Below are 27,624 nucleotides of genomic sequence, written 5' to 3' on the forward strand. Positions count from 1 at the left end.
AAAGAAGAGGTGGTGTATATACATAATGGAATATTATGCAGCCATCAAAAGGAATGAGATCTTGCCATTTGCAACGACATGGATGGAACTGGAGGGTGTTATGCTGAGCGAAATAAGTCAGAGAAAGACATGTATCATATGACCTCACTGATATGAGGAATTCTTAATCTCAGGAAACAAACTGAGGGTTGCTGGAGTGGTGGGGGGTACGGGGATGGGTTAGCCTGGTGATGGGTATTAAAGAGGGCACGTTCTGCATGGAGCACTGGGTGTTACGCACAAACAATGAATCATGGAACACTACATCAAAAATTAATGATGTAATGTATGGTGATTAACATAACAATAAAAAAATAAGTCCCATTTGTAAATAGTTATCACTGGTTCTGTAGAAAATGTTGGCCTTGTTTGCAAGACTACTAGGATGGTGGCCAGGAGATTGCTCCACTCTTGATACAGTTTTTTGCAGAGGTTCACAGAGCTGGTTCTCTTTCTTACCTGAATCTGAAAGATTAAATTTGTAACCACAACCATGCCAGAAATATAAACTGACCATAACATAACAAGGTCTTTGTAGTGGTTATTAGGTCTTTTGACAACCATTCTCATTGCCCTCTCCTTTCAAGAACTTGTTAGCATTGTGTTTTCCTCGCCTCCTTGAAGTTAGTCGTGGTCATGACTTGATTTGGCCATCAAAATTAGTGTTGGGTGGAACTTTTAAAAGCCCATATGGAATTCACCAGGTTTCCTGTTCCTGTCTCATGGAAGTGTGCAATGAGATGGAGCTTCCCACAGGCTTGGCCCCCGAGTGACATGCAGGCTATCCCAGATTGCCCACAGCAAGCACTGTAGCTTGTATAAGAAATGATAGTTGTCTTGGAAATATCTGATATGTTACTGTAACATAACCTAGCTTATTATAACTGCTACAAACTATACTTAATGTGAAAACAAGGCCTAAAAATCTCTCGGATTGTTTGTTTGTAACCAGCTCTAGGAGTCTAGGTTTGGGTTCCTTTCCTGGCTCAGCCAGACCCGCTCTAGCCCAGCTTCTCTGGTCAAGCATGAGGTCTGTTATCCCTTCAAGATACACATATTTACACACTCCATGGGACAAAGAGCTTGTTCTCAAGAGCCATACTGCCTGGGGTGGAATCCCAGCTTTTATGCAGGGGACAGTTTTATTTGTTGTTGTTGTTTTTAAGATTTTATTTATTTGACAGAGACACAGCGAGAGGGAACACAAGCAGGGGGAGTGGGAGAGGGAGAAACAAGGCTTCCTGCTGAGCAGGGAGCCCGAGGTGGGGCTCGATCCCAGGACCCTGGGGTCATGACCTGAGCTGAAGGCAGACACTTAACGACTGAGCCATCGAGTCACCCCTGCAGGGGACAGTTTTAGCCATGTTTCTTAACTTAGGTGGCTGTTTCCACATGTGTACAATGTAGACAACAGTGTCTATACCCTATAGGAATACATATAAAGCATTTAGGACAGTGCCTGGTAGAGAGCGCTTTGTGGGTATTAGCTGTTAGTGAGGAATGGCTCTTGCTGGCCCTCTTCACCTCTACCCAGCCATCCATCCAGAACATGCCCGGCACAGCCATTCCCCTCTCTTCTATCAGAGAGCTGAGCACTGGGCAGAACAGTCAACCCTGGAATGCTTGGGTCCAATTCAAATGATAAAACTCTGGGCCTAGCTGTAGATTAAAGCTGTAGTGAAAAAGGAAATTGAGGGGCACCTGGGTGGTTCAGTCAGTTAAGCGTCCAACTCTTGGTTTCAGCTCAGGTCATGATTTCAGGGTTGTGAGATCGAACCCCACATCGGGCCCTGTGCTTAGCCCATAGTCTGCTTCAAATTCTCTCTCCCTCTCCCTCTTGCGCTTTCTCTCTTTCAAATAAATAAATAAATAAATAAATAAATAAATAAATAAATAAATAAATAAATAAAATCTTTTTTAAAAAGGCAATTGTGAGCTATGAATATGTTCTAGGTTACAAGAAAAGTTCAACATCTAGAAAGTTCACAGAAGTATCAGAACTGGGAACTGACCGAGTCTAACTGGCTTCAATCAATGGGAACTGGGACGCAAACCCGTCACCTTCCCACTCACACCCAAATAACTCATGTAACACATGGTGGGTGTCTGGTTTATTCAAACTGTCGGTCAGAGCCCCATCCCTGGCCAAGGAGCAGGAAGTGATTGGCCAGGAGCTGTGGGGCTCAACAGGGCATGACTGGGAGGGTGTCAGAGGGTGAAAGGGGCTCAGCCGAGCAGCCAGAGCTGCTGCATCAGAGCCAGGCTGAGCAGGAGAGGCTCCACCCCTCGGGGCAGGGCCCCGGCACTCATGGCCAGGGCATAGAACCTCGCCACCTCCTCGTTGGGGTTGCCCTGGGCCGGGTCGAACCACAGCTGGATGCAGCGGCCGCTCCCTCGGCTGTAGTTGCTGAGTTTGTAGGAGTGACTCCAGATTTCACGGCACAGAGCAGCCGATGTGGGGAAGTAGAAGTGGAAAGGAAGGCAGGCGGCTCCCGCTGGGCACTGGTTATAGCCTGTAGGAAAGATGGCAGACCTTCAGCCACTGGGCCCAGAAGTAGCTTTGCTTCCACCAAGCCCACAGCCCCAAATATTCCTATGCCAGCCCCACACCCCACACCTCCACCTCCAGATCTCTCCCTTCCCGCCCCGCCCAGGCCCTCACCTGAGGTCCAGTCCCAGCCCCTGTGCCAGTTGCTCTTGCAGGTGTAGGAGGTGCGACAGTCCTCCCACCATTGCTGGCAGTCCTCTTTGCACAGGGGCACGTCCAGGATGCGCTCCTTGCGCCAGCTCTGGTTCACCTGGGTGGGAGGTCAGTAGAGAAAAAGGGCTCAGGTTCGCGATTCTCAGCAGCTCAGCCCTGAAGAGACCCAGAGCTGGAGAGGCAGCCTGACAAGAGGTCTGGGAAGCTCAGCTCCTCTGTAAAGGTGGGGGTCCAGGGAGAACATTCATACCTCCTGGATCCAGGGCCCCAGGTTAGGGGAGCACTCATACAGGCAGGTGTCCTGGATGAAGTGCCTTTTGCAGGCAGGTGTCATATGTCCACAATGGTCCCAGTTGAATTTGTACAGGTAGGAAATATCCTTATGGGCTTCCTCGCTGGTGTTGGCGAAGCAGCAGGAATTCTTCTTCCAGGGGCTGCACTGGGTGGGGAAAACACAGGGACTAACTCCCACACCCAGCACACCCACAATATTCCCACGTGCTGCCTCACCCCTTTTAGTCTTTGATCCCCCAAGGCAGTCAGCCTTCCAGGGCAATGCTTGCCATTGGGAGACCCTCTTCAGGGGCAGTGCAGGCATTATGAAATTCATTAATTCAAATTTTTATTGAGCTCCTACTTCCTCTAATCCAAAGAGTAGAGACATGACAAGGAACACTTCTCACAGGACACCTAGTTTGGAAAGAGATTAAGCAGGAGAGAGGGATGGGGAATTGCAGCTTTCTAGAATGGTCAGAGATGCCTCACTGAGAAGGTCACAAGACACCTGGAGGTGAGGAAGCAAGTCAAATTAATTAGAACCTCAGAATAGATCTAATTACAGAAATACTCAAAACACTGAATGAATGAAAACCCATAGCTTAGAATGCAGTATAAAAGCAAAATATTAAAATGTGCACTTTATTTTTAGAGAGGGATTGTGCACACACATGCACAAAGGAGGGTAGAGGCTGGGAAGGGGACAGAGGGAGAAGTAGAGAGAAAATCCCAAGCAGGCTCCACACTCAGAGTGGAGCCCGATGCAGGGCTGGATCCCATGACTCCAAGATCATGACCTGAGCTGAAATCAAGAGTCAGAGCCTCAACTGACTGAGCCACCTGGGTGCCCCTAAAATATGCACTTTAGGGTGCCTGGGTGGCTCAGATGGTTAAGCGTCTGCCTTCGGCTCAAGTCATGATCCCAGGGTCCTGGGATCGAGTCCCACATCGGGCTCCCTGCTCCTTGGGAGCCTGCTTCTCCTCTGCCTCTCTCTCTCTCTCTCTCTCTCTGTCTCTCATGAATAAATAAATAAAATCTTTAAAAAAATGTGCACTTTAAAAACAATATATAGGCTGAAGAAGTTAAAGTCAAGGCTGCTCCAAGTATCCAAGTTACACCATCACTCAGCTGTAGGCTCAGTGATTCAAAGCAATGCAATCACTATCTGTTAATGAGATCAAAATGAACATTGACATATTGGAATGCATTTTGCAAGTGGCTTCCCTTTTGTGTTTTCTTTACAGTTATGGCATCATATTGATTTTTTTTAAACATGTAGACAGGTTCAGGATATTAAAGGGGTTGTGGTAAAACAATTGTCATAGAAAGGAGACCTCAGGTCCAATAAAAAGGTCAAGAACCCCAGAGGAAATGTTTGCTAGATGCGTGAATCAAGGTGCCTCACACCCAGCCTCACGACTGTGAGAAATCCACTTTTCTCCAGCTGGTTGGGGCTGGCAGAATAGAAGCCACGATGTGCTGTGGGTACTTTCTCCTCTCAAGACTCTTAGAGGGGTCAGTTCCTGTCTAGACTCTGAAATCAAAATGAACCCCTGGGCTGGGTCGCTCCAGTGTCATTTCCTAGGCTCCTCTCTGGACATGCTTCCGGGTTTGTGTGCCCCGGAAATGCAACAACCAAGAAGCTGGGCTCTTGGCGTCGTACTGACAACATGGGGCACTGAGCATGTGGTAAGCAGATAGGTGCCCACAGTAGTACACTCTCAAGGCCTCTCAGATCGCCTTCTTGCCTCCACCATGGAAGGACTTGGACGCTTCCATTCCCACCTTCGTCTTCCTGAGTTTGCTCCTCCCCACCCCAGACTGGCCCTCTGCCCACCTGCTTATGCAGCTGATCCTCTGGGCTTGGCTTTTCCTTGTGGTGCTTGGCGTCCATACAGACATTGAGAAGCTCAGTCCTGGGCTGGGCTGCCCATACTGCGGCCACCCCCACCAGAAGGAGCAGCAGCTGTGTTCTCACCAGCTGGGCCATGTCGGTCTCTGAAGGAAGAGCTGTGGTCAGTGGCACCAGGGAAGGCAGGGGGTGGGGCCTCCAGGTGGGTGGAAACAACCCCAAGTAGGTGGAGCCTCCGTGAAACCTGGGCCTGGTCCTGCCCCACGCCTACCCCTCAGTCTTCCCAGCCTCAGGGAGGGATGAGATCAGACACCACCCCCTGGGACAGTCGGTCCTTGCTCGGGTCACTCAGGTTACTGACTTCTCCAGGTGGAAGGGATCAAGTGATGAAACTAAGGGATGGGGTTTGGGCAAAATGCAGAAACAGCCAGGAGATTGCCATAGGTCCACAGTCTCTTGTTCTGAAATCCTTGGAGGCAAATGTTTCAGAATTTAAAATATTAAGGATTTGGTAAAAGGTAATACGATTTACATGCACAACAATCAAGCACACATTCTGTGGTAAAAGTTACACTGGTGGGTTAAATAAAAACTATAACAACAACAACAAAAAACTATTGATAACCTCACATTGATTCTCAGGTCAGATTTTGACACCAAATCACTTTGTGCAAACTTTGACAATGATCTTAGTTTTGAAGCTCCAGATAAGCTGCAGACCTATGTTTAGAAAAAACAAAAACAAGGGGCTCCTGGGAGTCTGTCAAGCATCTGACTCTTGATTTCGGTTCAGGTCGTGATCTAAGGGACATGAGATCAAGGCCCACGTAGGGCTCTGAGGTGGGAGTGGAGCCTGCTTGGGATTCTCTCTCTCTCCCTCTGCCTCTGCCCCTCCCTTCCCTCTCTAAAAACCCAAACCAGAAACAAACAACCCCCAACCTTGGTTCCAGCCCTTCCCCAGCCTCATCATTTGGTTTCTCCCAGAGGTCCTGTGATGTGGGTCATTGTCACAGGGCACGGAGGGCTGGGGGTTGGTGTGGGCAGGCTGGACAGCCTCCAGGCCTTGGGAGGTTCCCATCCCCTGGCCACAGAGCTGGCCTCCCACCTTTGGGGCACCTCAGCCCTCTGAGCTCAGACCCTGAACCTGGAGGTGACCGACTGTTCCTTCACCCCACCGGTCACCAGGCACCTGGGCTCTCCTAAACTTTGGTATGTTTCCCACAGCTCCCAAAAGCACATGCACCCCTTTGCTCCAAGTTGCCTTGTCTCCACAGTGCCCCATGTCCTGTGGAACTCGGGCTTCTTCCTGGGCCTCCTGGATGGGGCCAGAGTTGGCCGCCTCCAGGCTGACTGCCTAGCAGGGCTCAGGGAACCTGGAACTGAATTCCCGCCGCACTCCCCAACTCGCCCCTCACCTTCCCACCATCCAAGATTCTACTACTCTATTTATTCTCATGTTCATTCACTCTCTCCCCTGCTAATTCATTCATTCCAGGACCCAATCATCCTTCTCATGACCAAATCACTTACTGATCTGCGAAAGCAAAGGACAAGTCTGTATTCTGGGGAGCACCAGGTGACTCTCTGGGGAAACAGTGTAGCAGTTTAGAGCACAGGGGGCCAGAGGAGCCTGTCCACGATCTCAGTCCTAACAGAAAGCCCCCGCCCCAGGCTCCGTGGGCCCCACCTGGTCGGTCAGGGGTTTTTCTTACTGCGGTTGCTTTCTAGAGCTAGAGCTCTCCTCTCATGCAATCTACATCACCCGGCAAGCCACTCCCCACATTCCTAGTCTCTGCTTCAGATCTTGGTGCAACTCTCCATGCCCTCCACCCCCCACCAGCCACCATCACCCTCATCACCCTGACCACAGGTGCCCTAGGGCCCCAGACTTGAACTGCGCTAAGGACTCAGCACTGTGCTAAAAGACAGGAGCCCATCGGTTCTAGTTCGGGGGTGGACACTAACTTACCGTTTGAACTTTGGCCAGGCCCTGCTCTGCTCTGGGCCCTCAGCCTCCACTTTTGGATTCTCTGGGATTTAGGCAAAGTGGATCCTCCTTGTTCAGCAAATTCTTTAACACCTGCTGGGGGCACCATGGGGTGTGTTGCCTCTACTGAGGGGGTGGGGAGGCATACCTGGGAGAGGAAGTGGTTCCTGGTCTGGCTCAGTCTTCTGCTCCGCTCTAGAGTCCCCCTTGCCCTACTTTGGGGCACAGCTGAGGTTTAGTGGCCTAGGAGACGGGCAGTAGGGCAGGCAGCGGGGAATGTGGCCCAGGAGTGGAGCCTGGGATCGGGCGAAGGCCACTCAGCAGTTAATTATTGCATGCTAATTATTGTGGGCACTAGCCAGGCCTCCATGGGAGGTGGGTGGATTCATAGTGCAGGCCAGTCCCCAAGTCCCACTTACCCCATTTTCTCCCCCAAACTCAGGTCTGATAAAACCTTGCAGCCAGAGATGCCGGGATCCTTTAAAATAAACCTGTCCACTTCCAACCCCCTGTCCTTCGTATACAGATGAGAATGAGATCCAGAGACTCAGGACAGAACCAAATGCAGGGCAAGGACTGGAGTGCAGGCTTCGAAGCTCCCAGGCAGCTGTAGCGAGTGCAGAGCTCCCCAGTCCCCAACACAGAGATCCGCCAACTCCTCCAACCTCACCAGCCCCAGGCATTACCAGCAGCCAAATCAGACATTCAGATGCCCAGCCCCCCTCCCTTCCCCCTGGCACCCACCCACACAGGTGTCCCTTCTACAGCATCTGAGAGTCAGGTCTCCGGTAGACCCCTCCACCATGCCCACCCCAGCCAAGGACAGAAGCCTTCCTTTTACCATGGTGGTACCACTGGCGGGGAAAGGGAAAAGCAGAGGAGCAAATTTGGGCAAGAAGAAATGCCGAGCTCCATTTTGTCACAGTGCCTGTGTGCCACCTAGGGAGAAGTGGTCAAAGAGTCAAGAGCCCCGGGGAAGGGTACAGGTTGGATACAGATGTGGCCGTCATCGGCCTAGGGACAGCAATATAAGTTTAAGGAAAATGGGGCCTCAGCACTGTGGGGAAGGCCACAGGGCCCATGGAACAGGCTGGGGATGGGCTTGCTGGAGAAGCAACCAAGCCCTGAAGGGCCTGTAAAGAAATGGACTCCCAGAAGACCTCCTCTCTCCCCCAACCCCCCCCCCAAATCAAGCCCTGTTTACCTCTCCCTTGGGGCGATCCTTACTTGAATCCTGTGACAAGCAGGGAGGGTTAAGGCCTCAGAAGACCTCAGCAGATGAAGGGCCATCGGACTCCTCAGACCTCTCTTCTTGCTTTATAAGACCAGGCAGCCCTCTCCAGATTGGAGAATGACCAGAGATCTAAGAATGCCTGCAGGACGGAACTCCTCCAGATGGAATTTGCCCCTACCCGGCATCCTCCACTCTGCCCTGGGGACTGATCCTTAACTGGGTTTTGTGGCCTCTTGACTAGGAGAGGAAGACCCTGGGCCCTGAGGGCTTCAGAAGTCAGCGGCTAATGGGAGGGGAGATGGGGGTGGAGTTCTGATCTGTGGGGAGTTCCTTCCCCTTTGTTGAGCCCTCCTCTGAATCTGGGATCTGGGTGCTGGGGCTGTCTGACCTGCAGGGAGGGGCAGGGTGAGGCAGCCACCTTTGAGCCTGGACTGGAAGTTTAATATCAGCCAGGTGAGCCATCGGCACCCTATAGACCCCAATCTGTAGGCTATGCTATGACCAAAGATAACAGGAAGGTGTTTGACGGGCACAGGTGGGGGCCCCAGGCTGCAGGGAGTCAGGGTGGGTGAAACTGGAGCTTTCCCTGCCCGCTGCTAGCCTGCCCCCTGTTTTCTTAGCTGTGGAAACAGCAGTTCCCAGGCAGCCAGGAGAGGCTGAGAATTCAGATCTGAATCCCATTCCAAGCCAGATTCTTCCACAAAGAGAGAAAGGAAAGCTCTGTGAGAGGCCTTCAGGGCATCAGCCTAAGGACTGCAAATCCAGTGTCTCTCCTCTGGCCTCAGTTCCGGCCCTTGCCTTCTTAACTTCTGTTGCAGCAACCTAGACATTTCTGCTTCAATTTCCATCCTACCAAGCCTTTGTCCTTGCTGAACCCTCTCCATGGAATGTTGTTCCTCCCACCATTTTCTGCTTGGCAAACATGACTCCCCTGGAAGCCTTCTCTAACCTCCCCCAGCTCCCATAGACTCCTTGTGAGTGTTTGTTTTGTTAGGGAAAAGCAGATGACAAACACAGCAGATAATAAGTATTTGTACAAAGGGACAAGACAGATGTGATAAGAAAGTGCTTGGATGACCTCTTTTGGTTCATCAGAAGTCATGTTAGTGGGGAATCGTAGGTTGAAATCTAAGTGACTACAAGGAAGCAGCCCAGAGAGGACAAAGGAACATTCCAGGAACACAGAAAGAATTGCTGGCACAAAGGCACGAAGTGAGAAGTGTGAATGGAGCTCACCTATGGGGTGTGGAACGGAACGATTGGAAATGAGCTTTAAGTCCGTGCAAGTCAGGGTGGAGGGCTGGGCTCTCTATGCCGTTGAAGTTTGGTTTCTCCAACAGATACCATGGGAAAGCATTAAAGGGTTGGCGAGGGACTGTCACATAAGACATTTTTGGTGTTTGTTTTACTCTTTTAAAAAGTGTCCATCAGATAGTGAAACTTGTGGGTACCTGTATGATGGTCAATAGGATATCTCCAGTTCTCAGTATCTGCCTATATCATACTTACAAATTACAAAGGGGGAAAAAAGTAGTGGAGAAACCTGACGGATCCAGTCTCACCCTCAGGAGTGGGTGAACTCACCACCATTCGCCTTCTGTTAGAATGCACTGAGAATGACACAGTATTGCCTTGGGGATATTCATGCCAAAAATGCATAACTTCAGTCTAATGAGGAAGAAACCGATAAACCCCAAATGAGGGATATTCTACAATGTAACTGGCCTGTGCTTTTCAAAAATGTCAAGGTTCTAAAAGAACCCCTCTCCCTCAAATATCCATCAGTAGGAGACTGAGTTAAATGTGACATACACCACATAGACTGGACTATTGCCCAGGGATTGAAAAGAATGGGCCAAAACTCAGTAGATCAATAAGGAAGATCTCAGAAACTGTGTTCTCATGATAAGACACATGGCACATGAAAACCACACCAAGACGGTCTTTTCCCGGGGCGCCTGGGTGGCTCAGTCGTTAAGTGTCTGCCTTCGGCTCAGGTCACGATCCCAGGGTCCAGGGATGGAGCCCCGCATCGGGCTCCCTGCTCCACGGGAAGCCTGCTTCTCCCTCTCCCGCTCCCCCTGCTTGTGTTCCCTCTCTCTCTGTGTCTCTCTCTGTCAAATAAATAAATAAAATATATTTTTTAAAAAGATGGTCTTTTCCCACCTATCAGCTTAGCAAAAAAGTCAGCTTAGTAGGAAATCAAAAGTTTGACCCTGGGAAACAGGCACTCATCGCTAGGGGGGGGCTTGGTCAGTTGAGGGTCCGACTCTTAGTTTCTGCTCAGGTCATGTAGGGTCCTGGGATCGAGCCGCATATCGGGCTCCATGTTCAGTGTGGAGTCTGCCTGAGACTTTCTCTCCCTCTCTCTCTGCCCAGCAACTCTCTCTTTTAAAAAAGGGAAGCAATGCAGTTTGTTCATCATTGGGATTCCTTACCTACTACCACCACTAATATCTGCACCCTAGTCCACATCTAATAAGGGAAAGAAACTTTCTTTCTCACCAGGAGCCTGAGAACTCATCTGTCAGTCTCTGCCCAGCTTCTCTCCACCCAACCCCATATCCCCTTGTGGTGTGGGACTGATGAATTTGACATGGGGGGGAAGCCTGGTGAAGAAGTAAGAGCCTCAGACTAAGGAGTCAGCTTCTACCTCCTACTTGCTGGTGAACTCAAGCTAGTCACAGTCCCTCTTTGGGCCTCTCAATAGGAATGATAAAGCAATGAAGCATGTCCCTCCAACCCACTCATCCCCAAATTATTATTATTTTCTTTTTTTTAAAGATTTTATTTATTTATTCATGAGAGAGAGAGAGAGAGAGAGAGGAGGCAGAGGGAGAAGCAGGCTCCCAAGGAGCAGGGAGCCCGATGTGGGACTCGATCCCAGGACCCTGGGATCATGACCCGAGCCGAAGGCAGACGCTTAACCATCTGAGCCACCCAGGCGCCCTATTATTATTTTCTTTTTAAGATTTTATTTATTTATTTGACAGAGAGAGACACAGCAAGAGAGGGAACACAAACAGGGAGCGTGGGAGAGGGAGAACCAGGCTTCCTGCAGAGCAGGGAGCCCAATGCGGGGCTCAATCTCAGGACACTGGGATCATGACCTGAGCCAAAGGCAGACACTTAACCACTGAGCCACCCAGGCGCCCCATCATCCCCAAATTATTTACAAGACACAAGATACACATGGATCTATTAAAATAGGCTGTCAGAGGAACCCCATATGACCCATGTTGGATCAAGAACGAATGACCAGGGGCGCCTGGGTGGCTCAGTTGGTTAAGCGACTGCCTTCGGCTCAGGTCATGATCTTGGAGTCCCGGGATCGAGTCCCGCATCGGGCTCCCTGCTCGGCGGGGAGTCTGCTTCTCCCTCTGACCCTCTTCCCTCTTGTGCTCTCTATCTCTCATCTCTCTTTATCAAATAAATAAATAAAATCTTTAAAAAAAAAAAAAAAAGAACGAATGACCAGGGCATTGTGAGGTCCCCTCATCTGAGAGTGCTGAGCTCAGCTGAGGCCAGGTCACCCGGGCTGGGCCGGGTGCAGACTAGGAAGGTGTGCAGGTGTCGGCAGTGGGAGGGGCTCAGCCGAGCAGCTAGAGCTGCTGCATCAGGGCCAGGCTGAGCAGGAGAGGCTCCACCCCTCGGGGCAGGGCCCCGGCACTCATGGCCAGGGCATAGAACCTCGCCACCTCCTCGTTGGGGTTGCCCTGGGCCGGGTCGAACCACAGCTGGATGCAGCAGCCGCTCCCTCGGCTGTAGTTGCTGAGTTTGTAGGAGTGACTCCAGAGGCCCTCACACAGGGCTGCAGGCGTGGGAAAGTAGGTCTCAAATGTGCGGCAGGTGGTCGCAGCTGGACACTTGTTAATTCCTGCAGGCGGAGAGGGCGTGGACGCGGACATTCAGCCCCTGGGCCCGAAGCTGGTTTCTGGCCACCCCCAAATCCTCCAACCCCACCTGCGTCTCCCCCCACCCCCCAGGCCCTCACCTGAGGTCCAGTCCCAGCCCCTGTGCTAGTTGCTCTTGCAGGTGTAGGAGGTGCGACAGTCCTCCCACCATTGCTGGCAGTCCTCTTTGCACAGGGGCACGTGCAGGATGCGCTCCTTGCGCCAGCTCTGGTTCACCTGGGTGGGAGGGGAGGGAGGGGGGACGGGGATGTGGGCCGCCTGCAGCCTTGACAGAGCTGGCTGGCAGCCTGCTGGGCTGGGGTGAGGGAAGGTCCCGTACCTCCCAGATCCAGGGCCCCAGGTTGGGTGAGCACTCATAGAGACAGTTGTCCTGGATGAAGTGGCGCTTGCAGGCGGGCTCCATCTTGCCGCAGTGGTCCCAGGTGAAGTTGTACAGGAGGGAGGTGTCCTTGTGCAGCTCCTGGCTGGTGCTGGCTGAGCAGCAGGCCTTCTCCTTCCAGGGAGTGCACTGCGTGGGGAAGACTCCGGACTAACTGCCCCTCCCCCCTGGCCCAGCTGTCTCCCCCATCTTCTGGCTCCTCTGCCCCAAGTAGGGCATCCAGAGGAACCCTTGCTGGGGAGGGCGTCGCTATGCCTGGCCCTTGGGGTAGAGGCAATTATAACGGAGTTTTTAACAGAGAGTAAAACAATGGATGTGGGAGGCCTGGGAACCACTGTCTGGGGGAGCAATTGTTTTCACAACTCTAAACGGTTTAGAAAGTTATTTCACGTGATTCGGGTTATTTATATTACTCATTTTGCATCCAGCCAATATTAACTGAGTACTTATGATCAACCCCGCATCGTGCTAGGTGCTGAGAATACAGCAGTGAACAAAACAGATCAAATCTCTGCCTTTATGGAGTTTATGGCTTTAGTCAGGGGCAGGGGGAAGACACAGAACATTGTAGACACAGAAAACAGCAAGTGCAAAGTCCCTGAGGCTTTTGCACTTAATGCCCTCAACACTCTAGTGAAAACATCATTCATTCAACTGTTACAGAATTTACATAAGCTGCACCCCTGGTAAATAGTGGGATGAAGGTTTTAACTCAGGGAAGAGAAGAGCCTGGCCCCAAGCTGTGGTAAGGGCAGAAGTGAAAGGGGCTGATCTGGCTGTCCTAGGGTCTTGGATCCCCAGGCTAGGGGACTCCAGATAGGTCCAGAAAGCGGTGGGGGACAGAGGGCATAATGGCCTGCGCACGAACCCCAGTGTGGACCTGACTCAATGTGGGAGACCATCCCAGAGAGTTAAATTCAAGGCTGATAAGACAGTGGAAGTGGTGAAGATTTCTCTATAGAAATAGTTCCAAGCTGGAACTCCGGAGCTGAGTGATTATGAGCCAGTCACTTAAAATCTCTGAGACGACCTCTAGCACCCAAGACCAAGTGACAGGGGATGTGGGACAGGTCTGGGCACTCAGGAGAAACTAAGGAAAATCCAAGAGGGTGGAACCAAACCTATCTCTGTCCAACAATCTAGCCTACCCCCAGCACAGCTGACATCGAACATGCTTCCAGGCCTCCCTGACTTCATGCGTGCCCCTCCTCAGATGCCCCAACTCCTGGTGGCTCTGCAAGACCCCGTGCACCTCATCCCTGACCTGCCAACCAGACTCAGTTGTTCCTGCCTCCAAAAGAGTGAATGATTATACTGAAAAGCACTTGCTGGCCTCTAGTAGGGGCTTGACACAGATAAGCACTCCCATTATAGCCCCTGTCCCTCAGAATTACAAGCAAATGGCTCCCTCAAAAGTCTGCGTGCCATTTCTTGGCAAAGAAGTGCTCCCGAGGGGTCTTAGAAGCACCTTCTAGAACTTAAAAAGTTCTGAAAATAGAGTAGTCTTTCAGAAAAAGTTTTGGAGATGGATGGTGGTGGTGACAACAATATGAATGGCCATCGAACCTGACACTTAGAAATGCTTAAAATGGCAACTTTTATACTATGTATATTTTAGCGCGCACGCACACCCCCCCCCCCCCCCCCCCCGCCACAAACGAGAAGTTGGAAATGACTCAGAAGTCATGGGGCTCTGGGCTTCCCGCTCTTCACTTCTAGCCTCTGGGTGAGTCCAGGCCAGCTTTCCCTGGGGACATCCCAGTCCTCCAGCAACATGAGACTTTGTGGGGAGCAGAGGAGGAGACCAGGGGGAATGAAGGACCGGCATTTGTCGGGAGCCTGGAGTTCAACTGTAAGCTCAGCTTCCCAGCTGCTTCAGGGGCTTCCGTCCCCTCCCCTTCTCTGTGGGCAGCAGCATCCTTGGCTCTGGTCACACTATGCTCGCCACTGCCCATGCTGTCACCCTCCACCCATGTACAAGCTGTTCTCTGCCAGGCTGCCCTTTCCTGCTTTGTCTTCCTGGAAAACTCTTACTCATCCTCCAAGGCCAAGGCTGATGGCACCTTTCCTGGGAAGTCTTCCCAGTGTTATCTGATTTGTCACTGTCTCTTCGAGACCTGATGGGGGTGGAGGACCTGGACTGTTCCTCCGTGTTTGCTGCATCACGACCTTGAGGGACCTGTGTCCCCTGTACCTTTTGAGCTCCATGGGCCAGGGGCATATTTAAGGCTGGCAAAGGCACTGTCCGACTCTGTCCTAGCCCCTGCTCATGTCTAGCCTCTCAATTCCCGTGGTATGTGTATGCACAGACGTACACGTACATGCACACTGTACCTATGCCCTCTGTGGACCTCATTTCTTATTTCCTCTCCTGTATAAGTAGAGACCACCATCCACCTACCAAGTCGGCCCTCTGGGCATATTCACTGATGAGTTGTGAGGAAAGCACTTGCCATGGGAGTTGGGGGCCAGAGAAGTGGTACCCCCACTATAGTAGATTTGGTAGCCTTCTGGGGATCACCTCAGCCACCCTCCTGACTCCATTGCTCCCCAAAGTTGATCTTCCCCTTCTGCGACTTCTTCCATTTTTAGGGTCAGCTCTCTCCCCAACCCGTGACCCCACTCCATCCTCACCTGGCCGTGCTGCTTGTCTTCGGGGCCTGGCTTTGTCTTATGGTGCTGGCGTCCATGCAGATGTTGAGCAGGTCCATCCCGGCCCCTGGAGTCCTGGGCTGGGCACGCCATGCAGCAGCCACCAAAGCCAGAAGCAGCAACTGTGTCATGGGCCAGGCCATGTCCATCCGTTCCTGCCCGAAAGCCGTAGTCAGAGGTGGACACAGAGCCACGAGACTCTCCACTGGGTTTCTCCACTGGTCTCCCTGCCAAGCCCAGACCTTCTGCCCTCCTCACCTAGCTTATCCCTGAGGGTACCTGAGCCAAGCAATAAGGCAAGTGTAGAGGTCTGGGCCAGAAGGCAAGACCCCCTCACCCCCTCCCAAGGGCACTCCAACACTAGCTTTCTCTGTGACCTTGGTGGGATCCACCACCCCTCCCTGGACCTATCCATCTAAATTTCACTGGCCGTATTTCACCCACAGTTTGAGGACCCTGCTAGTTCTGCAACCCATCTCAGATCTGCACATCATGGGTTTGAACTACATGGGTCCACTTATACACAGATTTTTTTGCATAAATGTAGTATAATACTGTAAATGTATTTTCTTAATAACATTTTCTTCTCTAGCTTACTTTATTGTAAGAATACAGTATATAGGGGCGCCTGGGTAGCTCAGTTGGTTAAGCATCCGACTCTTGGTTTTGGCTCAGGTCATATGGTCCCCAGGGTCCTGGGATCGAGCCCCGCATCTGGCTCCATGCTCAGCAGGGAGTCTGCTTCTCTCCCTCTCCTTCTACCCTTCCCCCTGCTCTCTTTCTCTCTAAACTCTCGCTAAAATAAATAAAAATCTTTTTAAAATACAGTATATAATACACATAACATACAAAATATGTGTTGGGGTGCCTGGGTGGCTCAGCTGGTTGAGCGCCTGCCTTCGGCTCAGGTCATGATCCCAGAGTCCTGGGATCAAGTCCCGCATCGGGCTCCCTGCTGAGCAGGGAGTCTGCTTCTCCCTCTGACCCTCCCCCCTCTCATGCTCTCTCTATCTCATTCTCTCTCTCAAATAAATAAATAAATAAAATATTAAACAAACAAACAAAATATGTGTTGATCTACTGTTTATGTTACTGTTAAGGCTTCCAGTCAACAGCAGGCTCTTAGTGGTTAGGTTTTGGGGGAGTCCAAACTAACATGCAGATTTTCAACTGTGCAGTCTGGGTGTGTGTCAGCCCCTGCCTTGTTCAAGGTCAATTGTAGATTCCATTTTTGTGCATAAGCAATAGCATACTGTTCTACACTTTGCCCTTTTGGGGGATAATTTCACTACACATTTATGCTTCTGACAAAACAAACAAAAACCTCATGAAGCCAAGTTACCCACATTTGATGGCCTAACCTTCCACTCACTTCTTTATGCCTGTTATGATCTGAAATTAATTAAAATGCTCTCTGGGGCAAAAACTCTTTCATTAACCATTATAAAAAAGTTAAGAAAGGGTTAACTTTCTTGGCGGGCTCAGTGGGAGGAGCATGCAACTCTTGATGGGAGTGGGTGGCTGTAAACTCAAGCCCCCATGTTGGCTTAAAAATAAAATCTTAAAAAAAAAAGTTCAGGAAGAAAAGTTCATTTTTTCAAGTTAAAAGTGCTTGATCGTTGGGGCACCTGGGTGGTTCAGTCGTTAAGCGTCTGCCTTCGGCTCAGGTCATGATCCCAGGGTCCTGGGATGCAGCCCCGCATAGGGCTCCCTGCTCGGCGGCGGCGGCGGCGGCGGCGGGAGGCCTGCTTCTCCCTCTCCCACTCTCCCGGCTTGTGTTCCTGCTCTCGCTATCTCTCTCTCTCTCTGTCAAATAAATAAATAAAAACTCTTTAAGAAAAAAAAGTGCTTGATCCTTAGTCTATTTCTCAAACATTATTACAGACGGTAAAGTTGCTGTTAGTCTAAGAAGACAGATGGTATTGCTCCTGGTTTTTTTTAATAATGTATATTGATATCTTCCCATTATGATTTTGGGAAAACCTCCAAATCCTGTCATCACTTACTCAACTAGTAGAATGCCTCTCCTGGGGGCAAGGTCTGTGGTTTCAGTCTGTTCTCGGCACATGGTCCTGCCTCAGGTACATCTAAGATGACAAGGTCGGAGTCTGGTTATGAGGTGCTCACCTTGCCCCATCTGCCTGCGTGGGGCCTCATCACCTCGGAGTACCAGACCACAAACAGTCAGCAGCAGTCTGCCCTCCTATTGAACCAGCCTGTGATCTTCACTGTGCTGCTGGTCTTAATATCTTCATTCCCTAAATTGGGACATGCATCTGTTTTCCTTCTTTAGGAGTAGTTTGAAGGTGTAAATGAAAGTATTTTGTAGCCTAGTAAACATTAATTACATAATCACACTAGTCATATATTGAGAACCACACTACAGCAGTTAGAATAATGGATGTGTTACTTACATTTTTGTGTCTTATAACTCTCACAAGTCACTGCAATGTTGACATTATTCCCAACATACAGATGAGGAAACCAAGGCCTTGGGAGTCAGGCGAATTCCCAAACAGCTAAAAAGTAGAGGAGTCAGGATTCAACCCAAGCTGATTTAACTGCAAAGCCCACTGTAATGCTATCTCCAGATACATGGTCTCATTTTCTTGCCTTACCTCTAGGAAATTTAGCCAAGAAACCACATCCTATGTTTACTTTTCTTTTTTTAATATTTTCTTTTTTTTTATTTTTAAAGATTTTATTTATTCATGAGAGAGAGAGAGCGGGAGAAACAGGCCCCCAAGGAGCAGGGAGCCCGATGCGGGACTTGATCTCAGGACCCTGGGATCATGACCTGAGCCGAAGGCAGTCGCTTAACCATCTGAGCCACCCAGGCACCCTCTTTTTTTAATATTTTATTTATTTATTTGACAGAGAGACAGTGAGAGAGGGAACACAAGCAGGGGGAGTGGGAGAGGGAGAAGCAGGCCTCCTGCCGAGCAGGAGCCCGATGTGCATGTGCGGCTCAATCCCAGGACCCTGGGATCATGACCCGAGCTGAAGACGCTTAATGTCTGAGCCACCCAGGCGCCCCCTATGTTTACTTTTCAGACCAGCCTTCAGAGCTTCTTTCCCCAGAAACCTTTTAGACTGTACATTTTTTTTCCAGTTCTGCTATGTTTTGCCAAATAATGCAAATAAAGGAAATATATTTTAGAAATAAGAGTATCATGCTACCCCATTCCAACAGAGATATGCTTAAATTTTTCATCAGAAGTTCTTCCTAGCCATGTGATGAAACAGGTATACAAATCATAAATGATGCAAAAAGGACAAACATAAGATTTCCATTGCTTTTTTGAAAAAAGCTAAGCAAAGACACAAATAAATCTATAAAGGCAGTCACGCCTGGAGCAATGCTGAGAGCATGCCCAGAACCAAGGATTAAGATTAATCTCATCCTGTGCAATGGAGGGGGAAAAGGCCTTTCCCATGTGGGAGTTAAGAAGGGAACAAATTCTTTGACCATTGAGAGGCGAGGACTATGTCTCCTCCCCTTGAATGTGGACAGGCTCTGACTACTCTGACCAATAGAATATGGTAAAACTGATGCTTTGCCTGTTTCTAGGTCCAGGCCTTAAGGGACAATGATGGACTAAATGTTTGCATCTCACCAAAACTCCTGTGTTGAACCCTTACCTGCCCTCCACCATGTGATGATATTAGGAGGTGGGGCTTCTGAGAAGTGATTAGGGTTAGATGGGATTAGTGCCCTTATAAGGGTCATGAGAGCACTTGCTTCCCCTCTCTGCTCTCCACCGTATCAGGATACAACAAGGAATGGGCAGTCTGCAACCTGGAAGGGGGGTGTCCCCAGAACTCACCATGCCGGCACTTTGATCTTGGACTTTCAGGCTTCAGAACTGAGAGGAATAAACTTTTGTTGTTTGAACGCCCTGTCTATATGGTATTCTGTTACAGCAGCCCAAACTGATCAAGACAGGGACTAGCAGCTTCTACTTCTATTTCTTGGAATATTGGAAGATAGCTATTAAGCCACTGTGTCGGTTTGTTTTTTAACTTTGCATTTTGGCATAATCTTTGACTTACAGAAAAATTGCAAAAGTAGTGAAAAGAGTTCCCACCTTCTTTGCATCCATGTTCCCCAAATGTTGACATCTTACATAATCAAAGTACATTTTGGCCAGAAAATCGGAGAAGTGATGGCCCTTTCAGAGTGTATCATATCAAGGGGTATATGACGAGCATGATGTCTTATTGCTAGCAATCATTTGGTTAAGGTGGTTTCTCGCCATATAGTTATTAGTTCTCCCTTTGTGAGCAATCAGTATTTTGTGGGAAGATACTTTGACATGATGCACAATCCTCATCACACTGTCATCCACTGATTTTAACATCCAATCTTGCCTGCAACAGTAAACCACAAAGCTAGGGGATGTTGCAGCAATAGCTAACGGCTAATACCACGAGAGTCAGTATGGCCTTTGTCAGGCTCTGATAAACAATTTGGCTTCTCACCTTAGTATAGCCAACATAACACTTAATTCTACTGAATTAACAAAGTATTTCCACAGAATTCCTCATCACTGCAAGGGATGATCAAATTATTTGATCATTGAAGAGTTTTAATCTGGGGAGTGACCTGATTCAGTTGGCAGTTTTGAAAGATCTCCTGGCTGGTGTGTGCAGGAGGGATTGGGTGTGGGCGGGGCGGGTGGATCTGGTAGACTTCAGGAGTCTGGGCTTGGGTTGATGGTGCATTGGACCAGCAGGGTGGCAGTAGGGATTTGGTCAATACATCAGTTCAAGGTCCACTGAGTGCCTACTGTGTGCTAGGCTGTTCTAGGTGCTGGGGCTCCAACAGTGAACAAGACCAAGTCTCTGCTCTCGTGGAGCTGACATTCCAAGGAGGGCGGGGAGATGGGAGAAAACAAATGGAGAGATACATGGTGATGGTGCTCTGCAGAAATAAAGCAGGGTAAGGGAATAGAGAAGGATAGAGGAGGGTTTTTTTTTTTTAAGATTTTATTTATTTGAGAGAGAACACAAGCACAAGTGCTGGGGGGAGTCCCTCTCTAGAGAGACAGGGAGAGGGATAAGCAGATGTAGACTCCCCGCCCAGCAGGGAGCCCCACATGGGGCTCCATCCCAGGACTTGGGGATCATGACCTGAGCCAAAGTCAGATGCTTTAACTGACTGAGCCCCCCAGGCTCACCGAGGAGGGGCTATTTTATATAGGAAAGATCTATAAGGTGATATTTGGGTAGAGGCCACAGTGAAGTAAGTAAAAGATCCCAATGGGTATGGAGGGGTGTTTTATACCAGTCTCAGCCTATCAATAAGCAATGTTGTGCTTGGACTGGCCCTGGCTCTTGTGGTTCTTATTATGAATGTAAGACACCTTTCAGCAATCACCTTGTGGGAGCTTTGAAAAAATAAAGATTTCTTAGAGAACCTGAAAATTACACAGCGAGGGCATCGGTAGAGAAAGCACATGGGCCAGGGGTTCTGCTTTTATTGGGGTCAAGGGTGGGGGCCTAGAGTTTCCTTGTATTTATTTATTTATTTATTTTAAGATTTTATTTATTTGAGAGAGAGAGCATGAAGAAGGGCAGAGGCAGAGGGAGAAGGAGAAGCAAACTCCCTGCTGAGCAGGGAGCCGATGCTGGGCTCCATCCCAGGACCCTGAGATCATGACTGGAGCGAAAGTCAGGCGCTTAACCCATTGAGCCACCCAGACACCCCTTTTATTTACTTGTTTGTTTGTTTTGAAAAGATTTTCTTTATTTATTTGGGAGAGAGAGATGAGCATAGGCTCACTCTTCATTGGTGAATTTAAAACATAAGAGCAGGGGGGGCCTGGCTGGCTCAGTCAGTATAGCATGTGACTCTTAATCTCAGGCTTGTGAGTTCAAGCCCCATGTTGGGTGTGGAGCCTACTTAAAATAAAAAAACAACAAAAAAATAAGAGTGGGAATTTAAAGTGCGAGAAGAGGAAAAAAAAAAAGTGACCCAAATGGTCAGTGGAAATCAGCCAAGATCTCTAAAACAAAAGAGCCTCAGTTGGGGGTGGAGGTGGCCTGGCTCTTTATCTAGCACATGTGTCTGGCAATGTGTTTCTTGGAGATGGCTGTCCTTGAAGTGGATGTCTCAGTAATCAAAGCTTAAGTCAGGCACTTGGGTTGCAAAAAAGAACAACCAACGGTCAAGGTTTACACTATAATCTATCCTGTGATGCTTGACATGGGAAACAAAGGCAGAAGAAAAATTATTAAATTTCCTTACTACCTACAGCCCATTGACAAGTCCTTGAAACAGGCAGAGTGACATTCCTCTAGGACTCAACTGCCTCAATGTTAATACTTTGCTAAAGGCAAAAGGCAATCCTAGCCCAATCCCCACTCCCCACTAGGATCCTGTAAGTCTACTTTAGCATATAAAAATTCCTTTAGAAATTTTCTTTATCTCTACCCCCAAAGATACTTGGTGGCAATCATCCCCCAAGCATATGGTCCACTGATATACATTTGAAGGGTCTAATGACTAAGGTTTTATTAGATGGTAATAAATGACCTTTTCCCAACAATAGCCAGCCCCCTCAAGGTCCTAGAAATCTTGCTTCCAAAATTCCTTAGAGATTTATGCTATCCCTAACCCCCTCCCAACTTGAAACTATATAACGGGCCTCTCCTCATGACCCCGGTGCATCTTTTTCTGCCCACGGGTCCTGTCCCTGTGCTTGAATAAAATCACCTTTTTGCACCAAAGACGCCTCAAGAATTCTTTCTTGGCCTTTGGCTTCAAACCCTAACGTCTTTCCTACATCAGTGCTGAGGTGTCAGAGCCAAAGGTGAGGAGATTAACTGGCAGGGTAGCCAATAAACTAAAAGTCAGGGTTAGGGCACCCTGTAACCCAGAAATTACACTTCTCAATAGGATTATAGTAACAAATGCTATAATAATTTTACAGGCAATAGTCTGAAATCCAGTCCAGAGTCATTGTCCCAAACTTGAAATGTGCAGCCATGAGAACAGGTTAGTGATCTCAGGGGCTTAGCAACCTGTTCAAGGATTTGGATAATGTTGTAGAATATTTTAATGTCTTGGGCCATCTGGCATAAGTAGGTTTGAACCTGTCCTGAGTTGGTAGATTGCTCCATATCTCATCAAACTAGTCTCTTAATCTTGAGAATAATCAGTTCAGTTAGAGGATTATTTCAGGAGGGGGTGATGAAGGTTGGTTCTCCAAGTTAGGCCTATGTGGTATAAGTATTTGCATTGGGTATTTAAGAAGAGGCATTTCTATGGCAATAAAGAAAAAAAAACAAGGTTAATGGTTGGAGCAGATTATAATCGCAGTTTCTGAGTTCTGAAGGCAGCCAGGTGAGATTTCTAAATGTTGGGCTTGAAGCATCTTCAGATGAAGTGAGGGCAGACGGTGGCAGTCTAATAGATTTTCCTGGTTTGCAGTTTAAATGTTGCTAGTGACCTTTCTGAGTGACCCACACAACAACAGGCATAGAGACTGCCCATACATGAGCTGCTGTGGTGATTTCTCTGAAGTTTATTTCAAGTTGTCCCAATTAGCTTGCATGGTTTTAGGAAAAAGGCAGTTTTGGTTCTCAGTGATTCCAAGTCAGAAGGGTGGGAGAAAAATTGGAAACATTTAGATTGGAGAGTTGTAGCCAGATATTGGAGGAAATAAGAATCAGTGTCCAGTCCAGTTTACAGATAGAAAACAAAACCTCAAAGACAACAGGTCTAGAATCTCATATTTATAAGAGTGCACTATAGCTTTCCACTGAAACATTTTTTTCTCTCTATAGTCACCCCTGTTTCTATCAGAAATAATCAAAGAGACTGATTTGATTGCAAAATAAATCTAGTCTCATTAAACTTGGCCTGATGATTTACATAAATGCAGCAAGAACAGTGATTGACCATATAGGTTCTTTTTTGTTTTTTTAAAGATTTTATTTATTTATTCATGAGAGACAGAGAGAGAGAGAGAAGCAGAGGGAGAAGCAGGCTCCCCACTGAGCAGGGAGCCCGATGCAGGACTCGATCCCAGGACCCTGGGATCATGACCTGAGCCGAAGGCAGACACTTAACCATCTGAGCCACCCAGGCGCCCGACCATATAGGTTCTTTTATGTTTGCTTTGCTGGAACTTTTCATAAGATATCTCAGACAACTTTTAGAAGACTCTGGAGGCTAAGAAGCCAAGCCAAGGATCTGCCATCAGACTTCTGCAATACCTCTAGATTTGGGTGAATTCTTCCCTTCTTGAGGTTCCCCAAAATATCCTGAAGTTCCTGGGACTGCCAGAAATGACCTTCCTTATGCACCTCATACGGCTGCTGAAACCCCATAAGCAAGGTACTAGGCTGATTTTTCCAAGAGGCTTTATTGGCTCCATAAAGTCAACAGTAGTTCCTTAAATCTGGTATCATATTTGAGCCTATGCATATCTCTCTAAAATATGACATTCCAGGGGTGCCTGGGTGGCTCAGTTTGTTAAGCGACTGCCTTCGGCTCGGATCATGATCCTGGAGTCCCGGGATCGAGTCCCATGTCGGGCTCCCTGCTCGGCGGGGAGTCTGCTTCTCCCTCTGTCTCTCATTCTCTCTCAAATAAATAAATAAAATCTTTAAAAAAATAAATAAAATATGACATTCCAGTCAAAGCCTTGGTAAAATAACCAATTTTTCCAACTGTTACAAGGAAAACAGATCCATATTGAACTTATGCAAATAATTATATTGCCATGAAAATAAGAATCCTTGCTGAGACTTTCCAAATTCTGGAGAGATCAAGTAGGAAGAAAAAGTAACTGTTTCATCTTTGTTCACAAAGATATACTTTACCAAATTGTTGTCATAGCTAGTTTAAGAGAAAAAAATCTTTAAATCTGGAAAACAAAAGATTAAAGAACCAGCAATGTTTTGAACAAAAAAATTATAATCATCGTCATCTTTTAGTCCTATGTAATTAATTCTTGATCTTTTGTTAGTGCTTTTATGAATCCAGCTTTTCATAAGAGTTTGTAAATTCTTACCCAGTTCAGTGGTATGATCTGAAAGTGGTAAGACACCTGTACTTCCTCCACAGCCTGTACTTGTCAGAGTCCTTTCTATGAATCTTCTTGAAGAGGAATTACTTTTGCAAAAGAATCAGAATAAAACAATAACTGCCTGTAAATGAAAAAAGACTGAAAAATGCCCATAGTTAAAAAAGTCTGATGAGGGTCCATTTAATGAAATCAACAAGGAAATTTATTTATTTCTGTGATACCTGACATTTTAAGATGGTAACTGAAATTATGACTGATAATGTTACATATTGGACTTTTAGGAATTTCATAAAATTTCTGCAACCCTTATATTACTAACATATATCCATACAAGGATATCCATAAAGAAGGTTTAGCATTATTTTTTACTTGGCAATACTTCCCCTGTTTTAACACATCAAATAAGCCCAATTCACTAAATGTCTTTTTTTGTAGAGAGAGAGAGAACAAATTTGAGATGTTCCAGGTGCCCTTTAGAAAATCCCAAAGGTACTTCCAAGTTAAAAAAACTTCATTTAGAATTTGATTTGGGGAAGTTTGATTTTTGTCTTTATTTTTCTCTTTCCTGTTATGAAATAATCAGGTTTTTTTTTTTTAAAGATTTTATTTATTTATTTGACAGAGAGAGACACAGCGAGAGAGGGAACACAGCAGGGGGAGTGGGAGAGGGAGAAGCAGGCTTCCCGCGGAGCAGGGAGCCCGATGTGGGGCTCGATTCCAGGACCCTGGGAACATGACCTGAGCTGAAGGCAGACGCTTAACGATCGAGCCACCCAGGCGCCCCAGGTTTTTTCTTTTTTTAATGTTAGGAAAAATTTACTTTCTTTTTCCTTAAGAAAAATGCATCTTCATACCTCAAGCCTTCTCTTAGCCAAAAACATATCCTACTTTCCTTGCATATAGAGTCTTTTCCTTTATTAGTTCTAGTAGCTTTAGCTTTAATTACATATATTAATTAGAATCTTAACCCTTAGAAAACTTAATTTCTAGTGAAAACTAAAAGGCAAGTAGTTGTGAACTGTTACACCAGCGTTCTTTAGATTGGCCAATTTATGAGTGAATTTAATAGTTTCTAGTCACATACATTTCCCCATAGCACAATTTTTCAATGTGGCACAAGACATGTTTACTAATAGACCCAAATATCTTGAGTGCTCTGTAATGAGAGGTCAAAAGTAGGTAAACTTAGACTTGTTTAACAATTAATGTTTCAGTATTTCATCTTATTTGGAAATAATCTAGACAGTCAATGAATTCTCATCATTTAACATAACTTAGCAGAATTCTTTTTTTTTTAACTTAGCAAAATTCTAATGGTGAAATTTATCAAAGATTTGTGAAATTGTGTTTTTTTAAGATTTTACTCTTTTTAAGTAATCTCTACACGCGATGTGGAGCTCGAACCCACAACCCCAAGATCAAGAGTCACATGTTTCACCAACTGAGCCAGCCAGGTGTCCCGTGAAACTATTTTTAAGTAGGCATGCTATAAGACACAATTACTGCTGAAAAATTCACCTAAAATCTCTTTTCCCACTTACCTCTAAAGAAAGTACTTGCTCCCAACAACTATGTTTAGATTACCCCAAAAAACTTCATTAGACACTCTACAGTCAGTCATCATCCCAAGCTACTTCTCTTCCTGACAAAAGGTGTATTAGAGATAACATGAATTTGACTAGTAAATGGAGGTAGAATAAAAGTTGTATGCCTGCATTATATTTAATGCTAATAACTCTGAAGACATACCGATTTTAATTAAACCAAACTTAAACTAGCTTTTATTTACCAAAGATTATCCCAGATCATATGAACTTGAAAAACATTTGGGTGGTTTCTGTATTTCTGGTTTTAGGAATACTTACTTCAAAAGTGCTCATTTTTAAGCCAATTAAATAGAGCTCTTTTACCAACTAATTTTGGCAATGCCGTCTTCGTAGGGAGAGAGGGAGAAAAGACCACATGTACATATCATACATCCATAGACATTTATAATCATGTAGAGATACACAAACAGAGACCCTATAGCTTCTGTTCCAAAATTTTAGCCACAAATCAGGTACATTAATATAAAACTAGTTTATATATAACAGTTGAATCCAAACTGGCAGATGGAACAAGTTAAGGTTGCCTGCTCCAATGGCTAAAGCTTTTTACTAATGTTTGTGAAGACTTTTTAAGATTTGTATTTGTCCTTGACAAGTAATCATAAATTACTTCCTTGGGTATTTACATTTCAAAGACATGTTCTTCAAGGAACAGAGAAAGAATGTAAGTTTTCTCCTTGGAGTTTTAGTGCCTTTTGGATGGTTTGATAGTCTCCATAAAATATAGTAGCATCAACCTCTAATTAGGGGAGCACCTGTAAAAATAATTCTCTGGACGCAAGGTCAAATGGGGCCGCTTCAGGAATGGAAATGAAGAGGGAGTCATCTGGGTCATTATGGTCATGAAAATGATAAACCCATTGGATCATGCTGATTTTGTGCAGCAGGAGATGGGCCCCATCTTAGTGTTTTCCATTCACTGTGAGCCTTAGCAGTGATCACTGTGATGGAAGGATGAGCATGGAGCCAGGCAATAAATACCCAAGTGAGGACAGGAAGGGACCTGGTATGAATATCGGGGGCTCTAGGGGCCTCTGCCTTCCCATTTCCCTCTTCCTCCTCACTGGAGGCCTCAATAACACTATCGGTCCCCTCAGTGGCAGGGATACCTCTAGAAGTGTGCTTGTACTTCTGCCCCATTCAGGGGAAAGCCGAGGGGTTCAGGATCTGTGGGATCTTGGTGGAAACAAGCACATAGCCTGGATAAGAAAGTTATGGATTTTATGGTCTTTAGAGCAACTGGCCGGTTGATGCATTTTGGCAGCTGTAAGTAACAATTCAGAGCCCATTCCAAGCAAACAAGAAAACTCTCAGTAGCCTATTAGTTCCCCTCTCTCCTTCCTGCTGCATAAAACTTCTAAGGAAGGTTTGAATTTCAGTTAAATTTTAGTTTTTGATCTCAGTTTCTACATTTTGGTTTTATCCCATTACCTTCATCTTATATGTTGTTACCAAAAATTTTAGATGACATCACTGTACACCCTTCTTGCTAGGTGGCTGTTTTCCTTTCCAGGGTGTCCCAAGAGACCTCTCTGGATTGGAGTCTGCCTCCACTAGCATGATATACAGAGGGTCTTTGGGAAAAGCCCCTAGGCCTCTGAGCGTAATACCAGTCTTGGCATGTTGGTATGCATGGCATTGACTAACACCCAGGAAGTGTCCGTGGGCTTTTACATTTATCAAGGAGCTGGTGTACCTCCTCAGTCTTCTTAGGAGGCACTGGCAAAGATATTCAAGACATGTATATTTGTCCATTAATTTTTTTAGTAACATCACACCAGGGATTGGTAGTATCCCATCAGGTCAGGGGTTGAAGAGCAACAACAGTGGGTACCAGAAGTGGTATCACAGAGACTCTAGGCCTCTGTTGTATTCTCTCTCTGGAGGTGCCATTGATTTCTGGTTGCAAAGCTATTTCACTCTTCGGGATTAGGACATGTAGTG

General features: G+C 47.1%; 2 protein-coding genes and 1 pseudogene across 3 annotated transcripts in view; 1 reads left to right on the forward strand and 2 right to left on the reverse strand.

The window, feature by feature from the left end:
- Positions 1 to 27,624, forward strand: part of ANAPC15 (anaphase promoting complex subunit 15) — a 57,951-nt gene that overhangs the window by 22,009 nt on the left and 8,318 nt on the right. The gene's annotated exons all lie outside the window — the stretch shown is intronic.
- On the reverse strand, positions 2,143 to 7,133 carry LOC113915116 (folate receptor alpha-like). 2 transcript variants are annotated; one of them, XM_027580875.1, is made up of 5 exons: positions 7,005 to 7,133; positions 4,855 to 5,015; positions 2,991 to 3,179; positions 2,702 to 2,837; positions 2,143 to 2,552 (listed from the first exon to the last, which is right to left on the reverse strand). In XM_027580875.1, exons 2-5 carry the CDS (start codon positions 5,005 to 5,007, stop codon positions 2,266 to 2,268), a joined length of 765 nt encoding a protein of 254 aa, XP_027436676.1. In that variant the 5' UTR covers positions 5,008 to 5,015; positions 7,005 to 7,133; the 3' UTR covers positions 2,143 to 2,265. The 2 variants fall into 2 exon arrangements, with proteins under 2 accessions (XP_027436676.1, XP_027436677.1); XM_027580876.1 differs by lacking the exon at positions 7,005 to 7,133 and adding an exon at positions 6,839 to 6,958.
- LOC113915120 lies at positions 11,681 to 15,222 on the reverse strand (annotated as a pseudogene).

Source organism: Zalophus californianus, chromosome 11 (genome assembly GCF_009762305.2).
Source record: "Zalophus californianus isolate mZalCal1 chromosome 11, mZalCal1.pri.v2, whole genome shotgun sequence".
Classification (NCBI taxonomy): Eukaryota; Metazoa; Chordata; class Mammalia; order Carnivora; family Otariidae; genus Zalophus; species Zalophus californianus.